Genomic DNA, 20057 nt, shown 5'->3' on the forward strand with positions numbered 1-20057 from the left:
AAATGTAGCTGCATTGTGGCTGCACATCTTCATTGCACAATGCCACCTTGTGGGACAACTGTGTAAAGCATATGGCTCATTTACAGTAAACCTATGATGACTATGATGAGACCAATTTGCAAATGCCAAAATGTTAAGTTAATATGTATTGTTGTTGTTGTTATTATTATAAATTAGTAAGGAAGTCTCAGTGTGGCTGACAACGTATGGACAACATACAGATGCCTCGTCTGTCTGCACTCTTCTGGCGGGAAATGAGTTAGTGTATTCTGACTAAGATAATAAGCCTTGAATCAGAATAAAGCCGAAATTGTTAACTCTTCCTTAGGATTGTATGAATCATTTGTGCATTAGCCCACACGCTTTCTTCTAAACGTTATGGAAAATTGCCATTTTTTGCTACAGTGTGGTTTTTGGTTATCTTGTTCTCAAAAATCTACGATAAAAAAATCCCCTTTCCTTGCGGAGGTGATTTGCAAACATTCTGTAACAGATAAGATAATGTAAAAGGCGATCACATGAAGGAATTGCATATTGCAAATGCAGTGTCAGCGCCATCTACGTGGCGATGATGATAGCTGTTCAAGGAGGAGCTGATTTTACGATTTTATTCCGGCACGACACGTCCACGGAATTCACGTGTGCCCTGTCATTGATGAAAACACACGGTGTTATGCCGCATTCATCTGCCGGGGTGGGACTCGCTAAACACCGCTACATGGAGCGACCGCTTACTGCTGCAGAACAAGGTATAGCCGCATTTCACCTTGAATTCCGTTTTCAGAATGATCGTGTACGAGTTTAACATTACATGGAAAATTAGAGTAAAGATATCTTTCTTTTGTGCAACAGTTCAAGAGAACACATGCTTCATTGTCGCAGTGTAGGATGTTGGTCAGTTGTCATACTCCATGTGTCCGAAGATAAAAATGTGTTATTTTATCCAAAAACTACATTTAGTTGCTTTATCATTATTTGAGCGATTTCACACAACAAATTGAGAGAGCAATTTTACGCCTGCTTTAAAGATTCGAGATGCTTGACCGTCTGGACTTATTATCGTGACAGGTGTGCCAAAGATATCCAAAGGAGCAGTTAATATGATCATAGCAAGACTTCTGTTCTTGCTCATCCTCCCTTCACTGGGTGTGTGTGCTCCACAAGTACAGACAATCTCCAGGTAGGCTGCAATTTAAAATATACTTCACTACTGCTATACTACACATTGCTATACACTACACTATACTATACTGTACTGTACTATACTACATAATTGTACTGTATTACACTATACTATACTGTACTGTACTATACTACATAATGCTGTACTATATTACACTATACTACACATTGCTATACTATACTACATAATGCTGTACTATATCACACTATACTACACATTGCTATACTATACTATAATGCTGTACTATATTACACTATACTACACATTGCTATACTATAGTACATAATGCTGTACTATATTACACTATACTACACATTGCTATACTATACTACATTTTGCTGTACTATATTACACTATACTACACATTGCTATACTATACTACATAATGCTGTACTATACTACACATTGCTATACTATACTACACATTGCTATACTATACTACATAATGCTGTACTATACTACACATTGCTATAATATACTACACAATGCTGTACTATACTACACATTGCTATACTATACTACATAATGCTGTACTATACTACACATTGCTATACTATAGTACATAATGCTGTACTATATTACACTCTACTACACATTGCAATACTATACTACATAATGCTGTACTATAATACACATTGCTATACTATAGTACATAATGCTGTACTATATTACACATTGCAATACTATACTACATAATGCTGTACTATATTACACTATACTACACATTGCTATACTATACTACATAATGCTGTACTATACTACACATTGCTATACTATACTACATAATGCTGTACTATAATACACATTGCTATACTATAGTACATAATGCTGTACTATATTACACATTGCAATACTATACTACATAATGCTGTACTATATTACACTATACTACACATTGCTATACTATACTACATAATGCTGTACTATACTACACATTGCTATACTATACTACATAATGCTGTACTATATTACACTATACTACACATTGCTATACTATACTACATAATGCTATACTATACTACATAATGCTGTACTATACTACACATTGCTATACTATAGAACATAATGCTGTACTATATTACACTATACTACACATTGCAATACTATACTACATAATGCTGTACTATACTACACATTGATATACTATAGTACATAATGCTGTACTATATTACACTATACTACACATTGCAATACTATACTACATAATGCTGTACTATACTACACTTTGCTATACTATACTACATAATGCTGTACTATACTACACATTGATATACTATACTACATAATGCTGTACTATATTACACTATACTATACATTGCTATACTATACTACATAATGCTGTACTATATTACACTATACTACACATTGCAATACTATACTACATAATGCTGTACTATATTACACTATACTACACATTGCTATACTATACTACATAATGCTGTACTATACTACACTTTGCTATACTATACTACATAATGCTGTACTATACTACACATTGATATACTATACTACATAATGCTGTACTATATTACACTATACTCTACGTTGCTATACTATACTACATAATGCTGTACTATATTACACTATACTACACATTGCTATACTATAGTACATAATGCTGTACTATATTACACTATACTACACATTGCTATACTATACTACATAATGCTGTACTATATTACACTATACTACACATTGCTATACTATACTACATAATGCTGTACTATACTACACATTGCTATACTATACTACATAATGCTGTACTATACTACACAGTGCTATACTATACTACACAGTGCTATACTATACTACACTATACTACACAGTGCTATACTATACTACACTATACTACACAGTGCTATACTATACTGTACTTTACTGTTCTCAACTGTGCTAAACTATTCACTGGTCTATTCTGTTTTATACTATACTGTACTTTACTGTTTTAAACTTTTATATTATACTTTTATATTATTCTATACTATACTAAACGGTCCTGTAACTGTACTATATGGTTCTAAAATATTCTATACTATACTGTACTTTACTGTTCTAAATGGTTTTATACTATTCCATACTACACTATACTGTGCTTTACTATTCTGAACTGTTTTATACTATTCTGTTCTATGCTACAATTAGCTGTACTGTACTATACTGTTCTAAACAATTCTACACTATACTATTCCAGTGAGAATAAAATACTAAACTACTGTACTGTTCTAAACTGATTTATACTACACTATTGTATAATATACAACATTTTACTGTACTGTACTGTTCTTTTCCATTCTACACTAAACTGTACTGTACTGTTCTAAACTGTTCTAAACTACTCTATTGTATAATATACAACATTTTACTGTACTGTACTGTTCTATTCTATTCTACACTAAACTGTACTGTACTGTTCTAAACTGTTTTATATTATTCTACACTTCCTAGCCAAAGAAAAGTTGCATACTCTAATATTTTAGCTTTGATTATGGCACGCATTCATCTTGGCATTGTTTTGACAAACTTATGCATTGTCACAAAATGTATTTCCGTCCAGAGTTGCATTAATTGTTAGCAGAGATCTTGATTGATGACGGGAGAGTCAAACTACTCTGTAAAGTCTTCTGCAGCACATCCCAAAGACTTTCAATTGGATTAAGGTCAGAACTCTGTGGTGGCCAATTCATGTTTGAAAATGATTCCTCGTGCCCCCTGAACCACTCTTTCACAATTTGAGCCTGATGAATCTTGGCATTGTTGTCCAGAAATATGGCTGTGCTGACAGGGATGAAAAAATCCATTGATGGGATAACCTGGTTATTCAGTACATTCAGGTATTGCTGCATAACGTTACTGAGCCTAGATCTGACCAATTGAAGTAGTTTTTCTGATTAGCCATTAAGTGGCTTTCTTGTGGCCACTTAGCTGTTTAGTCCCAATATTGTAAGTTCTCGTCTTATTGTGCATGTGGAAATGCTCTCACTTTCACTATTAAACACAGCTTGAGTTCTACTTTCAATTTTTTACGATGTTACTTCAAGCAGTTCAGCCAATAATTTGCTCCTTCTGAAACACAGTAACATCTTTTCCATGACCAGGGGATTGTTTATGAAATGAGAAGCTACACACTGCATCAGTTAGGTTTAAAATAATTGTTGCCAGCTGAAACATATTAATCACTGCAATGATCCATTCATAGGCTCTTATGTATCTGCTTATTTAAATCCAAACTTCAACTTTTTTTTGGCCAGGCAGGGTATTTTATACTATACTACTGTACACTGTGCTTCACTGTTCTAAACTGTTCTATACTATACTGTACTGTTATATACTTTTTGAAACTATCCTATACTGTACTGTTCTAAACTGTTTAATACTTCTATAGTATAATATTATATTCTATACTGTTTCTATACATTTTTAAAGGTGATCCCCTCTCTTCCAGGCCCAATATGTAGGCTATACCATATGGGAACTTAGTGGGAACCCCTCATCACAGGGCCTGGGACAATGTTTCCAGTTGTTAAAATTTTTCAACAGCCTTGATTCTGATACTGATGCAATACTATACTCTGTAAAGTAGTGCATATTATAGCATACAGTAGAGTAGAACAGATTTAGTAGCAGGATATGGAAAATCACATGCATCATTTAGCCTCTGAATTAGATAAATTTTATTATAGAGCTTACAGCTGATAATATGGACATACAGTTTTACTCAAGGAGTGTCTTATTGAACCGCATTCCAAGCTGCACTGCTTTACATAATTTTATGAATGTAAATTAGATATATGCAAATATATATAGTTTTATTTTCTAAATGTGAGAAGTAAATTTGTCCATTTTTGTGATGTTTGCTTTGATGTCTTTTTCTAGTGATGGCCTTCTTCAATCCGATTTTGCCAATCCTTTTGGGTCCAGCGAAAACAACCACAGGTTATCTCTTCACTTGTTTTGACTAAAGCTAAAGAGCACTTCCCCAGTCTTAAGGTGCAATAGTGCACCTGATCACATAGTTGCCTCAGGGTTCAAAGTCCTTTGACATGTTAGAGATAACTCTGAGAATGCTCCCGCTGTCACAATTACATGCTTGCTGGTCGAACAAGTAATACCTTAAAATAGGTGGCAGGATATGCGTTTGTGTTATCTTATTGCTTGTAGCTTTATGTGCTAAAGTACTGAAAATGGTTTAACATAGATAATAGATAAAAAATGTTATGCAGTTGTTTCAGGTGTACGTTTTGCTATTTCTTTCTCATTTAAAATGTTTTAACACCAAAACAGAGTCGTTTAGAACATTGAATCCTTGCTCCATATTTTAATAATACTGTAGTCATATAAGACTGAACAAAACGTTTGATCTTCGATTTTGGATGACAGGCTCTTGCAAAGCTACATCAAGAGCAACCTGAAGGAGGGACAGGCCAGTCCAGAGCTTAACACAAGGGAACAAGGTTAATAACAGTTCATTATTAACAATCTATCAACTGTTTTTATGTCCATTACACAGTATTTGAGTTATACGACTCCTGAGTGCTTTTCCATCTTGTCCACTTGTATGAAACACAATTTCAGTACACACAGCACTAACATATTTATACACAGTAGTTACAAATGTAAGACCAGTCCTTATTGCCTAATCACAGCTGTGTGGTGTGCAAATTATGTCTAATAAAATCATGCAAATCATCCTCTGATTTGTTTTCTTCTTGTCAGAGATGTTCTTCCTCTTCTCCTTGTATGACTATGATAGAAGTGGGCAGATGGATGGGCTTGAGTTGATGCAGCTTCTGAAAGATTTCCTATCTCATCATGCAATGATGCCAAAGTCGACAGATTCTGTGAGTTTTTGTTAGAGATCGGTACTGTACAATTTGTCTCAAGAAAGAGCTTTTAATTTCTGTTATGACTCGAGCTGTTTTACATTGTAGGTAGTGTCTTTGGTGGATTACCTGTTGCAAACTCAGGATCTAAACCAGGATGGATTACTGGCTCCCTCAGAGCTGTTATCATCGTCCATGCAGGACCATCAGCAAGAAAACAACATTGTGCTCCCTGATGCTCCAGCTGAGCCAAAGGAGGACGCCTTAAAACAGGAGCAAACAGAGGATGGAGATGCTGATACTCACCAGCAAGAGGCAGCAGTCCAAGACAATCAGGAACCTGAACAGAAACAGGAACAGCTTTTACCTGCTGAAGAACATAATGAGAGAAAAGATCCAGCTCAAGAAGAACATAAACAAGCTGAGGAACCATCAGATCAGAACCAGATACCAGAATCAGATTAAGAGCAGCAGGGCAGACTACAGCCCCAAGAAGATCAGGAGCTGCAATATGGTTAGCAGGAATAGGAGACCATGCCAGTCCATTAAAGTGACCTAGAGATGTAATGCCAAATTAAGCATGAGGTGCAACATTAGAGACAAATCAGCCATACTTTGAAAAGCACAACGCTTGTCAAGTCTCCTGTTTAGATTCACATGCTGCTTATATTGTTTGACTGAAGCATAATTTATTTCTAGGTACTAAAGATTTTAAGTCCAAAAGCATGCGTTAATGATATAGTTCTTCTGAGTTCACCAAACTGTAGACAACTCTAATATACTTTGCTTTTAATTATCATAGATTAAAAAATTAAAAAATAAAAATAAAAAAGGTTCCACTATAGAATGTATTCATCACATATTCATCTGATTTAGTATTGTGTTATTCAAACTATGCAATCCCATTAAAGCTTGGATTTTACTGAGACTTTAATGCAAAAAATGTTTCTATGCCCAACTGTTTCCAATGCCGTGGAAATAAACAGCTAAATTAGTAGTGAGGTGTATATTTTAAGATGTTGTTGCAAAATTCAATTTTGAGTTGGCTTTTAGAAAGTACATTTTTCTGGCTTGGGTGCAACTCAGGATTATGATGGCTCAGGATGCATATTTTAAAAACATATTTTTGTGTTGCCAAACAGTTTAACAAAGTTTTAACTTTGATGCAAAATGTACAGCAAGAAAGAATAATCAAAGATCTGTATTTTACTTTCAGTGCAACACCAAAAATGCTTAAAGGGATAGTTCACCCAAAAATAAAAATTTGCTAATTATTTACTCACCCTCATGCCATCCCAGATTTCTTCTGCTGAATACAAACAAAGATTTGTAGGTCCTCACATTTTCTAAGCTCCAAAAAGCACATAAATTAAGCATAAAAGTAATACATATGACTCCAGTGGTTAAATATATGTGTTCAGAAGTGATATGATAAGTGTGGGTGAGAAACAGATCAATATATAAGTCCTTTTTTACTATAAATTATCCTCCCTGCCCAGTAGGTGGTGATATGCATGAATAAGGAAAATCACCAAAAACAAAAGAAGAAGAAAGTGGAGATTTATAGTATAAAAGGACTTGAATATTTATCTATTTTTTTTACCCACACCATATCTCTTCAGAAGATATGGATTTAACCACTGGAGTCTTATGGATTATTTTCATCCAACCTTTATGTACTTTTTTGAGCTTCAAATTTCTGGTCACCATTCACTTGCATTGTGAGGACCTACATAGCTGAAATATTCTTCTACAAATCTGTGTTCTGCAGAAGAAAGAAAGTCATACACATCTGAGATGATATGAGGGTGAGTAAATTGTGAGAATTAAAATTTTTGGGTAAAATATCTCTATAAAACCACTCATTATCAGGCACACATTTTGCTTCCATTTCTTTCCACCTATTAAATCTAATTATTTTCACTTTGGCCAAATGGTTACTTTTTATGTGCATATTCTATCCAGGAGAAAAGGAAACCTTATAAAAGCTTTTGAGGTCTTTGTAAAGACAAATGTGGTGTCCTCATATACATCTTCCAGTGTGAATTAATCTCTCTAAAATATCTAGTCTAACTACTGGACATTTGCTCTATTGTCAATAATATGACTTTAATTTAGTCAATAATTATAATAACAATTGAATTTAATATGATTGTGATAGTGTATAACAGTTTGAATAAGATGTTCATTTCTTTGCCCCTGCATTTAGAATTTCAGGAGCATGGAACACATGTGAAATTTTTGCCCCAAGCTCATGTTAATTTTAGACCCTGCTCTACAGTTGTCCAGGTGGGGAGAATTGCATATTCTTAAGGAATAATTGATAATGGACCATTGAATTATTGAAAAATAATGCACACCTGAGGTGGTATGACCCACAGTGGAGTGACCTGTACACCTCAGCATTATTTTCAACAATTCAACGGGCCAGAGTCAATTATTCCACAGTTACCACACCTCAAGACATCGTTCAGGATTTTATCTAATTTCTGAGTGTTTCCACAGAGAATATAGAAACTCTTCTATAGTCAAGTGTATCTAGCTCTGATACAGCTCAAGGCTTCATTGTTAGCTTAAAGTGGTGAGAAAAAAAAAAAAAAAACAAACAAAAAAAAAAGCCAAGGACGCTTTTCAATATAAACTGAAATAAATTAGGGTATGGTTAAGTACATCAGATAAAAATGAAAATTGTGTTGTGGTAGCCTGTAAGGCTCTTTAAAATATCTTAAATAATTTGGCAAGGTGATATGGAAATGTTATGCGGTCAAGGCCTGGAACTACTTTATAGCCGTGCATTGACATGAAAAAAATAATTGCACACCTTTGATAGTCCATAAACCAATCAGAATAAAGCAGTCAACAACTGTGGTATAAACCATTTAAATCAATAAAAGCATAGCGATTTGCAGAACTCTTCGAGATAATTTTGGATCTGTGCAGGCAAAAGCAAGACTTTCAAATTTCTCCTTCCTATATGCAAGTGATAAAAACCAGACGAATGATTTAGGACCTTATATACATTTATTATTAAATGTTACATACCATTATTACATCTGAGACAAAAAGGCATTCAAATTCAATAAAAAAAAAAAAAAAAAGTTTTAAAACCATTGAACAAATCTTAATGAAAATTACATAAAGTGTCTTAAAGAGTGCTAAAATGATGACTGTAGTTTAAAACTAGAATGAAGACTTGCACTAGAGTGACAGATTCAGTAGTTGTGCATATAGTCTCTCAAATTCAAAAACCATTTAAAAAAAAAGGTACATGATAATTTTTGTAAGATAGTCTTAAGTTAATCAAACTCAAATGGTCAATGAATTCACAATACTTTGTCAATGTATCATGGCCATAGGATGGCAGTCCTCTTAAACATCTGATGTATTCACTTTGAACATGGCACTCATTTCTCCATGTCTCTTCTCCCCGATTTGTGAAGAAATTACATGGGTATTCCAGCCACAATTTCCGATTCAATGCCACAGTGGTCCTCACCTCTGAGAATCTTAAAAAAACCTAAAGCGACAAGAACACAACATATGAACCCTTCTTGCAGATTATTCTATACCTGGTGCATTGCTACAAAGGCAATGAAGAAAAGTCCTCACCATTTTCACCCCAGTCAGTGTTCCAGGAATTAGCAGCTAGCCAGTAGGGGGTGCCATTCTCCTCTCCCCAACCCAGGATTTTAATAGCATGGCCACCTACTGCAGATCCACTCACATGCTGATATACACCTACAACAGATGACAAGATTTAGGAGAGAACCACCAAATAAAAACAACCCATTCATGTTACATTAGCCAAATACTCTGATAATATATTAACACCAACCAGACTTGTACAGTAAGAAGTCCTCATAAACCGTGAAAGCTCCCTCTACTGGGCCATTCTTGTACAGCTCATTCATAATCTCATTCTGGTTAGATGGGACACTATAGGAAGTCTTTCCTGCAATGACAAACAGCAAAGCATAAACAAATCAGCAGCATTCAATATTGAAAGAATCTATACTGCTACATACAAGCGAGATGACAAACTAAAAGCAAAAAGTGTGCTTCTGGTTTGCCCAAGGTGATCCTACCAAAGTGCTTGTCCTGCTTGTAAGGGGGGCTGTAGCCAGGTTCACATGACATCTCACAGTTGGGTGTGTCTCCACCCTCTCCAGTACAGGGCAGGCGACTGCCATTCACATGATGCTCACAGGGCTCAATAGTGTATGGGCGACAGCCTTATTTAAAAAAAAAAAAAAAAAAGATGTACAAACAGATGTACAGTTAAGCAGTCAGCCTAAACATGCTGAACAGCAGGACAAACACCAACCAATGTGAGAGTTGTAGAGTCCACCAGTCACCAAGCCTTCTTTATTCCAGAAGTCCCAGGCCGCAGATGGGTAGCCACCATTACATCTGAAGTTAAAAAACACAAAATAGGAGACTTTCTGAGCCAACATACATTACTTAAAACGGCATTAAAATCAATTTCAATATTAGAAATTCCTTTAAGACCTTGCTAGCAGTGCCCAAGCCCACTCTGCAGTTACTTACCCATCACCACAGCTGTCACAGCAGGTAAGCAGGTCTTGAGAGGAGATCTCAACACTCACTTTGGCATTGCTATGGATACACACCCGGTCCGAGATTGCTTCAGCAGCACCAAAAGCCTAAAAAAACAGCAAGACATGAAACTAATGCAAACATCATTGCATTTATAATTCATGGTTGACCAATATATTGCAGAGGACAATAAAAACTCCAAATATAGGCAGATTCAAAATTGCGATTGTGCATAGAATCACACGCTTTGCACGTGAAGGAGCCATCGGAGACATGTAAATGACCAGTCACTGTCAGTTTTGTTGTTAGTGCCATTGTGTTACCACAACAATAGACCTATACCAAAGTGGTTTGCATCATAGTCTCATTTAAACGGTCCCGCAAAAGACACGTATGAGCTCATGTTGTTTGATTGCCGTTTATTGCCACATCAGCCATTTCATGACAAATACAGATGGCAATCAAACAATTCATAAATACAACACACCTTGCAAAAACAATACGTGGGGGAACACAACTTAAATCTAGGACATTAAATCAATTCTATAAAAGATCCTTGCACTTTTGATAAATTCCAAGTTCTGAAGATATTGATTTAACCATTGGAGTCGTATAGATTACTTTTATGCTGCCTTTCTGATATTTTTTTTTTAACCTTCAAAGTTCTGGCCTCCATTCACTTGCATTGTATGGACCTACAGAGCCGAAATATTCTTCTAAAAATCTTAGTGTTATCAGAACAAAGTCAGTCATGCACATCTGGGATGGCATGAGGGTGAGTAAATAAAAATGTAGGTTTTTGGGTGAACGCTCTCTTTAGTAAGTGGGTTTCCATCCAACTATTTGTATACACATTTTGAAATTCTAAATGGAAAAGTTTGATATGCAAATAAATATTGTAAATTTGCTTAATTTAATGCACTAGGCGGAGTTTCATAAAGTTTAATAAAATTATACTTGCTCCAATCTTGCAAATAAAACTGTCCCCAAAGCAGGGAGAGGTTATTCAGCTGCTCCATCATGACAAGGTGGCTCCCTAATGATATTATTCATTATGTAGTGGATGGAAGCGTGTAACAATTTGTATTTTCTTAAGTCACATTTTTTGAAATGCACTTAATTGTGAAACATTTAGGATTACATCTGTAGTTACAATGTTAATCTTAAACCAAAACCTAGCCCAATCCTTACCCTAAACACAAACCCTACCCCTAACATGTACTTTAACCACAGTAGCAGCAAATGTGAATTTGTTTAGAAAAATTCTCACAAAAACATAGTTACACAATACATAAATTATATTCTATGAATTTTAAATGTTTGTACATAAAGACACCTCAAAGTGGTGCCCTTCTATCATGTCACCTGTAAATGTGCACAAGAGCAATAGATCAACTTCAAAAGAAAATGTGCGTCACATGCGCTATAAGTTAATGTTATATACACTGGGCACTATGTACAATTAGTTTGATTTTTTTTTTTTTGCGAAAATTCAACTGCTTATGCACGCATGTGGTATACGTTTCTGGTCTATAGTGTGCTCTGTTGTTTCTTTTTTCCTAATATTTTACAATTTCTTTATCTGCAAACAAAATCCCTAAAATAGGAACGCTAAACAGCAGTTTCTCCCTCCATCTACCACCTAAATCACAAAAATCCACATTTTAAAAGACTTTTTACAAAGTTAAAGTTTTGTGAAAGTTGAGTAAATACAATGATAAAAAGCGCATTCATTTTTTAATATTGGCCATTTAAAAACCATTTAAATATCATCCTCCATTTATTGTCACACTGTGTCCAATGGAAATAGAAGTCCTCACCCAGCATGAACCACAAGAGCCCTGGTCTCTGATCTCTTTAGTAGTGGGGCAGTTGGGCCACTGTTCTCTAGCATCAAAGTTAGCAGGGAGCTTGAGGTTATCAGCATACTGCTCCCTGTTGAAAATAAGAGCGTTACAGAAGATCAAGAAGGCAGAAGTGAAAGCTGTACATTTACTAATGAAGTCAAAAGAGCAGAATCATGTGAGAAGGTAATGTCATATCCAGACAAAGACTGCAAAATTGGCTAATTGTACTTCCTCTATGAGTCTCATCATACACAAGAGTTGCACTCACATGACAGGGAGTTTGGGTCCTTTCAGAAAAGTCCCACAGAGCCTCTTTACATAGCTGTAGTCAACATTAGGGAAGTTTCGTCCAGCCTTTGAGTGAAAAAAAGTCAGATATTCACATCAAATTGGAATGTTTAATATTCCACAATAGTAAACAAGGTGATGAAATCACCACAGACAAACATTTCTGACCCAATCTTGATTTAAAATGACATCGTCATCCCTACTGGAGCACACTTTAGATAATCTATGAAGATAACAGCACATGGTTGTATATGGATTACCATCCAAGTGGTGTTTGCTTTATTGATGAAATTGACCATCTCATGGGAGAGAGGAGCGAGCCGCGGTCGAGCCCAGCTAACCGAGAGGGTGGAGATCACGCACAGGAAGGCTAGTCGCCACATTCTGGAAGATAACAAAAAACATTAATTCATTTCCACTTCAGGCAACTTAACTGAAAGGTGTTCACAAGCAAATCCAGAAATACAAAGCACTATGCAGATATTCCTGAAACATTAGTAATGGAAAAGCATCTTAGCCTGTCATTTCAGAGAAATACATACTGTAAACACTAAACAGAGGTCTCAAATACCAACACAAGCATGCATGCATGAAGTGCTACACCACTCCAAGGACACTTTACATCCTTGAGGCGAAACAGACCACTGACTGATCACAGTAATGTACTCTTAAGCCTGCAATCATGCAGAAGTGAGAGCTCTAGACATTTAACAACATGCACCACACCGCAGTCGTTACACAACCATAAGGCAACATAAAGACAAAAGTACCCTGGATGATAATTTCCTGTTTCAGGCATGATGCACTGTAAAGTCAAATTCAGTGTACTATTGTTGAGGTTTATGCTTCCTTTAAAATTGGGTCTCACTATTGACATCATGATCTTCTCTGATAAGGTGCATGAGTCAGCGAAATTGACCTTATGATTACAGGTAAGCCCCGCCTACTCTGAACCTCAATGTAACAAGAAGTACTGCATTAATACAGTCAAAAACACTGAAGAGGCATGAAACACCCATACGTTTATATAAAGTAGATGTATCCCAAAGCTACACAAGAGATTAATTGTTGATATGTGGAGGGTTTCAGAGTAGCTTACCGTGTGATGCTCCCCAAGTTTGAAACCTAATAGTGTATTTGTAAGGAAAAATATCTGCTAAAGCTAGTGAAGCGTTTACATGTGTGCTCAAGATTAGCTCTGGTTTCCATATCTCTCATTTTCGCTTTTAACCGCAGGCATTGTTTACATAGCAAAAAAAATAAAAAAAATAAAATAAAACAAGACTGCGTGAATGCATTTAGCGTCAATACAAGTTTGAAAACGTATTTACTTGCATGATATTTATCAGATACTAACGATATATTAACTTTATTTAATGATAACTACGGTGACAAGCAAACGCCTGAGAAACTGTAGACTACTATCATCCATTGTGATAAAACATGTCTTCAAAATAACTTCTGAAGAGGTTATTTTACCTAAATAATAATAAATAAAAAAAAAAAAACCCTAAATAACCTATATACAAAAGGCTAACATGAGACGATATATATATATATAAATAAATACAACAGCCTACCTGTGTTTTGTCTGCTGAGAGCGTTCCTTGTACTCGTTGAACTGTTTCACCGGGCGGAAATAAACAACAGTTGAATCGCAACGAGCGTTAATGGTGTTTATAAAGAAAGCAACAATAGATCCCGTGATATGTGACGTACGCAAAGTCTTATGACTCTCACGTGATCACTTCACTCGAATAATCACTGTACTCTCTTTCAGTTTCATATGTAAATATAATGAAAACGGCACTTTAAAAAGTTAATTTATTAACTGCTGATGATAACTATGCAGTAAATAATGACAGCTACAAAACTGCTTCAATAGATTTGAATTACTAAAAGGGAAATTCATTTTACCTTAATTTTTTTTCTTCACAATTTGAAAAGACCAATTCCCAATGCGCTCTAAATCCTGGTAGTGGCGTAGTGACTCAATCCTTGTGGCGCATTGTTGCCTCTACATCTGAGACCAGCAATCTGCGCAATTTATCACGTGACTTGTTGGAACGCATGTAGTCAGCTATCCACGCACAACGCACCCCACCGAGAATCACACATTATAGACCATGAGGCAGTTACCCCTTGTCTACCCTCCATAGAAACAGGGTCAATGTAGTTGCTTAGCTGACCTGGCTGGAGTCACTTGGCATGCCCTGGAACTTGCGACTCCAGGGGTTGTTGTCAGCGTTGTTTACTTGCTGAGCTACCCAGAACCCCTTTACCTAAATTATTAACTGTCAGGTTACCTCAAATTGGTTTAAAATTCCTAATGCAAACACATCTTGAAATATCAGGAAATGGCTTGCTTACATCTATAACAGTTTAGTAACCATGATCTAACAATGATCAATAACTTTACAGCATTTATTAATCTTGGTTAATGTTAATTTCTATATATATATATTTTTTTATTTTTTATTTTTTTTTATTAAAATTTGGGTGGCAGTGGCTCAGGTGATAGAGCAAGTTGCCCACTAACCACAGGGTTGGTGGTTTTATTCCTGGCCCACACAACTCCATATGCTGAAGTGTCCTTGGGCAAGACACTGAACCCCTAGCTGCTCCCAATATCAGGCTAGTTTGCATGGCAACTCTGCTGTCATTGGTGTATGAATAGGTGAATGAGGTGTAGTGTAAAGTGATTTGAATACTGCTAAGGTTAAAAAAGTGCTATATAAGTGCAGACCATTTACCATTTAAATGCTGTAAAAGTATTGTTTATTGTTAGTTCATGATGCATTAACTACTGTCAATGAATTTAACCTTATTGTATAGTGTTACCGTTACATCTAACCAAAGTTGGACTGTATGTTCACATGCTTTCACTTTAGAGAAATGGCAGATGCATTTTTTTAAGTTATATTTTGCTTTGATAAATTATGCTTTTACTTTCATCGTTAAAGTAGTAGTTTATTTCATGAGAAAGGTTCTTTTTTATTTGCACATTGTATACTAAAATAACAGTGAGCACTACAGGAATATGGAAAAAAATATAGGCCTATACATTGGCGGCCAAAAGTTTGGAGTAATTTACGGATTTTGCCGTTTCGGAAGGAAATTGTTCCTTTAATTCACCAAAGTGGCATTCAACTGATCACAAAGTATAGTCAGGACATTACTGATGTAAAAAAACAGCACCATCGCTATTTAAAAAAGTATTTTTGATCAAATCTAGACAGGCCCCATTTCCAGCAGCCACTCCAACACCTTATCCTTGAGTAATCATGCTAAATTGCTAATTTGGTACTAGAAAATCACTTTCCATTATATCAAACACAGCTGAAAGCTATTTGGTTTGTTAAATGAAGCTTAACATTGTATTTGTCTTTGAGTTGCCACAGTATGCAATAGACTGGCATGTCTTAAGATCAATATTAGATACAAAATGGCAAAAAAGAAACAGTTGGGGATAAGTGCACTGTGATGACGGGAGCTAAGATGTCGTCATCACTGCTGTAGTCATTACAAATTGTTTGTGGACTTATGTTTCTTTACATTTGTTATTTAGGGTTTTGTGTTTCTGTTGACTATGGTGCAGTCCCTTAGGTTCATTATTCTATAATACTCATTTATAATAAGTTGAAGATATGCTGTTGGAGTTGATTGCAGATAGGTGCACATATCAGTGGTCTTGACAACATGTTATGTCTACTATAGTTTCTTTTTGATTTTTTTTTTCATTAACCACACAGACAAGTTTTTAGCTATGCATTTTTGTTATTTATTATTTCAAATTTGTATTTTTATCCCACCACTGCCACCAGATTAAGACCAGGCAAATTGTGAATGCGCTTGTGCAATTGTTTTCACGGGTAGGGATACCTTTAGAAATCCTTACAGATCAAGGCACCAATTTCACTTCCAGACAGATGAAAGAAGTCTATTCACTGTTAGGCATACAGGCCATTAAGACCACTCCGTACCACCCCCAGACTGATGGTATGGTTGAACGGTTCAACCAGACTTTAAAGGCAATGCTCCGCAAGTTCGTATCTGAGACAGGCTCAGACTGGGATCAGTGGCTTCCGTATCTCCTCTTCGCTTATAGAGAGGTTCCCCAAGCCTCAACAGGTTACTCTCCATTTGAATTGCTCTATGGACGCCAGGTACGTGGACCGCTGGACATCCTGAAGGAGGCCTGGGAGGGAGGCAAAGCAAGGGAACAGGTGAATGTGGTTTCATATGTCTTGAGAATGAGAGAGAAAATGGACTCTATGGCAGAGATGGTTCATACCAATATGGCCAAGGCACAGCAACATCAGAAGTCATGGTATGACCAGTCATCCAGGAAAAGAACTTTGACCCCGGGCCAAAAAGTGTTATTGCTTCTCCCAACATCAGACAGTGGACTGCTCGCCAAGTGGCAGGGCCCTTATGAGATATTGAGGAAGATGGGTCCTGTCAATTACAAACTATACCTGCCTGAACGGCGGAAAAAGAAGCAAGTCTTTCACATCAACTTGCTGAAACCCTGGCAAGATAGACCAGGGCCCCTATCAGACCAGCTGTTTGCACGGAAGGTCGACGAGGAGGAAGAGTCTAACGAGCAATATTTCCCTACAGCTGTGAATTCTCCGGTCTTCCCTGAGTTGGGTCATTTGACATCAGAGCAGCAGGAAAACCTTCAATCACGGGTTCCAGGGGGCCTATTCAGTGACAGACCAGGCAGGACAGAGGTGATGCAGCATGACATCCGCCTTCTATCACAGGGTCCAGTCCGACAGACTTGCTGTAGGGTTCCTGCAAGACTCATACCCGAGTTAAAGAATGAAGTAAAGGTAATGCTGGAGATGGGGGTGATCGAGCCTTCCAGGAGTGAGTGGTGCAGCCCAGTCGTCTTGGTACCGAAAAAGGATGGCACATTAAGATTTTGTGTAGATTTCTCCAAGATGAACGCTATTTCTGCCTTTGACCCTTACCCCATGCCAAGGGTTGACGAACTCATAGAACGTTTGGGTAAAGCCAAGTATCTGAGCACACTGGACTTATGTAAGGGTTATTGGCAGATTCCTTTGTCTGACACTTCCAAGGAGCTAACTGCTTTCAGGGTCCCAAGTGGGCTCTATCATTTTAGGGTCATGCCGTTCGGCCTTCATGGGGCCGCAGCGACTTTCCAGAGGACTATGGACTGTGTTCTGAGAGGTACTGAGGACTTTGCAGCAGCCTACATTGATGATGTGGTTGTTTACAGCTCGTCATGGGAAGACCATCTGGAGCACCTGTCAGCTATATTCTCCAGAATCCATGATGCTGGGCTCGTGGTTAACGCCACTAAATAAGTGTCTTATTTGGGATATGTGCTGGGTGGTGGGGTAATTAAACCTCAAGTGGACAAAGTGGAGGCAGTGCGTTCTTGCCCACCTCCAACAACCAAAAAGCGGGTGAGGTCTTTCTTAGGTCTCGTAGGTTGGTACAGACGTTTTATTCCTAATTTTTCCACTCGAGCAGTTGTGCTCACTGACCTCACTCAGAAGGCTAGGCCCCAAAAGGTTGTGTGGACACCTGAGTGTGAAACAGCATTTCAAGATCTCAAGGGTTGTTTGTGTCAGGGGCCAGTGTTACAGAGCCCCAACTTTGACCTTCCTTTCACAGTGCAGACGGATGCATCGGGAGTAGGGCTAGGAGCTGTCCTGTTGCAAGGTGACAGTGAAAATCGAAGGCCGGTGCAGTATATTAGCCGGAAATTGTTCCCTCGTGAGGTCAGATATTCTACTGTGGAGAAAGAGGCTCTGGCTATTAAGTGGGCATTAGATACTCTGAAGTATTACCTCATTGGTAAAGATTTCCTCTTGGAGACTGATCATCGGGCCTTGCAATGGCTCCACAGGATGAAAGACAGCAATGCCCGCATTACCCGCTGGTTCCTCTCACTGCAACCGTTTAAATTTCAAGTGAAATACAGGGCAGGAGCTCAAAATGGTGTTGCGGATTTTCTGTCCCGTCACTATGATGAGTGACGGGCTTAAGGGGTGGGGTGTGTGATGACGGGAGCTAAGATGTCGTCATCACTGCTGTAGTCATTACAAATTGTTTGTGGACTTATGTTTCTTTACATTTGTTATTTAGGGTTTTGTGTTTCTGTTGACTATGGTGCAGTCCCTTAGGTTCATTATTCTATAATACTCATTTATAATAAGTTGAAGATATGCTGTTGGAGTTGATTGCAGATAGGTGCACATATCAGTGGTCTTGACAACATGTTATGTCTACTATAGTTTCTTTTTGATTTTTTTTTCATTAACCACACAGACAAGTTTTTAGCTATGCATTTTTGTTATTTATTATTTCAAATTTGTATTTTTTCCCACATTGCAAACAGATACCCCACATGCTGTCTACTTACCATTTCCTGTTCCTGTGACTCCTCAAAGGAGGGGCGGGTCCACAGCTTTCCTTTTTCTTGGGTTGGGTTAAACGATTTCTACTAATAGGGAACTTAATCCTTGGTAATGTAGGCATGGGGAAATGTCTTATGGTGTTTGCATTTAGTTTAAGTTGCTGAATGAGTTTATTTTATTTAATTTTTGATTTTTGGAAAGTTAATTGTATAATGGTCATATATTTAAGCTACAAAGGTTTTGTATTGATAACCCTGTAGTTGGTATGGTCTTGAGTGTAATGAGCCTGTTCTAGGCTATATAAGACAGTCTAAACGGAACCTTGTGGGGAGAGGAAGGGGTTATATTGCTGAACGTATCATGAAGATTTGTGCTGCCTGTAGCAATTTGTTTTCTTTGGTTATTGTCATATCAAAGTTTGCACTGAGTCCAGTGTATGTTTATTTTTGGTAAATATATATTTTTTTGGTTTAATTTTGGAATTGTTTCTGTGACACTTCACTGAGAGTTCGTACACCCCTACTACTCCACTGGCCTTTAATAAAAATCCTCTTTGGGATGATATCTGAGTCCTGAGCCTATCTACCATCTCCCCTTGATCTCTACGGGACACATTATGACATGCACATTTTTGCTTATTAATATAAAATTTAGCTAACAAAATAAAAAGTTTAACCATAAAATCAAGAAACTTGTCGTCCTTATTTTCATTAAATAAAATGGTGTCAATAATATACATGTAAAATTAACAATAATTAACATTTAATTAATTTTCAAGTTCCGTCCAAACTTAGTCCAAATATAAATGTGTCAAAGATTCTCATTATTGCAAAAAGTGCAAATGTCATCAAAGTGATTTTTGGTTGCTCGAATAGTGACGTCACACTGAGCGGCAGTCTGCAAAAACGGAATCTGCAGGACATCATACAAAGCGCCGAGGCTCCTGTTTTTCAAAACCCGAATT

The 20057-nt window shown here is 36.9% G+C and overlaps 2 protein-coding genes across 3 annotated transcripts; one reads left to right on the forward strand and one right to left on the reverse strand.

Annotated features, from left to right (window-relative positions):
• Positions 1-619: 619 nt before the first annotated feature.
• LOC127657000 (cell growth regulator with EF hand domain protein 1-like) lies at positions 620-6994 on the forward strand. The gene is made up of 6 exons (XM_052145612.1): positions 620-749; positions 1069-1180; positions 5057-5116; positions 5561-5634; positions 5897-6021; positions 6112-6994. Exons 1-6 carry the CDS (start codon positions 656-658, stop codon positions 6466-6468), a joined length of 822 nt encoding a protein of 273 aa, XP_052001572.1. The 5' UTR covers positions 620-655; the 3' UTR covers positions 6469-6994.
• Positions 6995-9013: 2019 nt separating this feature from the next.
• On the reverse strand, positions 9014-14738 carry LOC127656999 (cathepsin B-like). 2 transcript variants are annotated; one of them, XM_052145611.1, is made up of 10 exons: positions 14613-14738; positions 12956-13079; positions 12676-12761; positions 12381-12495; positions 10552-10667; positions 10328-10413; positions 10089-10235; positions 9839-9955; positions 9613-9741; positions 9014-9520 (listed from the first exon to the last, which is right to left on the reverse strand). In XM_052145611.1, exons 2-10 carry the CDS (start codon positions 13076-13078, stop codon positions 9447-9449), a joined length of 993 nt encoding a protein of 330 aa, XP_052001571.1. In that variant the 5' UTR covers position 13079; positions 14613-14738; the 3' UTR covers positions 9014-9446. The 2 variants fall into 2 exon arrangements, with proteins under 2 accessions (XP_052001571.1, XP_052001570.1); XM_052145610.1 differs by lacking the exon at positions 14613-14738 and adding an exon at positions 14276-14429.
• Positions 14739-20057: the final 5319 nt, after the last annotated feature.

The sequence above is a fragment of the Xyrauchen texanus genome, chromosome 16, assembly GCF_025860055.1.
Source record: "Xyrauchen texanus isolate HMW12.3.18 chromosome 16, RBS_HiC_50CHRs, whole genome shotgun sequence".
Lineage (NCBI taxonomy): Eukaryota > Metazoa > Chordata > Actinopteri > Cypriniformes > Catostomidae > Xyrauchen > Xyrauchen texanus.

Excerpts from the sequence above, each read along its gene's own strand:
- LOC127657000 (XM_052145612.1), top strand. The coding sequence starts at position 656 with ATGAAAACACACGGTGTTATGCCGCATTCATCTGCCGGGGTGGGACTC. Across the intron at positions 750-1,068 it reads GCTTACTGCTGCAGAACAAG|GTGTGCCAAAGATATCCAAA; the intron begins GTATAGCCGCAT and ends TTATCGTGACAG. Across the intron at positions 5,635-5,896 it reads GCTTAACACAAGGGAACAAG|AGATGTTCTTCCTCTTCTCC; the intron begins GTTAATAACAGT and ends TCTTCTTGTCAG.
- LOC127656999 (XM_052145611.1), bottom strand. The coding sequence starts at position 13,078 with ATGTGGCGACTAGCCTTCCTGTGCGTGATCTCCACCCTCTCGGTTAGC. Across the intron at positions 10,668-12,380 it reads GCTCTTGTGGTTCATGCTGG|GCTTTTGGTGCTGCTGAAGC; the intron begins GTGAGGACTTCT and ends CTGTTTTTTTAG. Across the intron at positions 9,956-10,088 it reads CAAGCAGGACAAGCACTTTG|GAAAGACTTCCTATAGTGTC; the intron begins GTAGGATCACCT and ends TTGTCATTGCAG.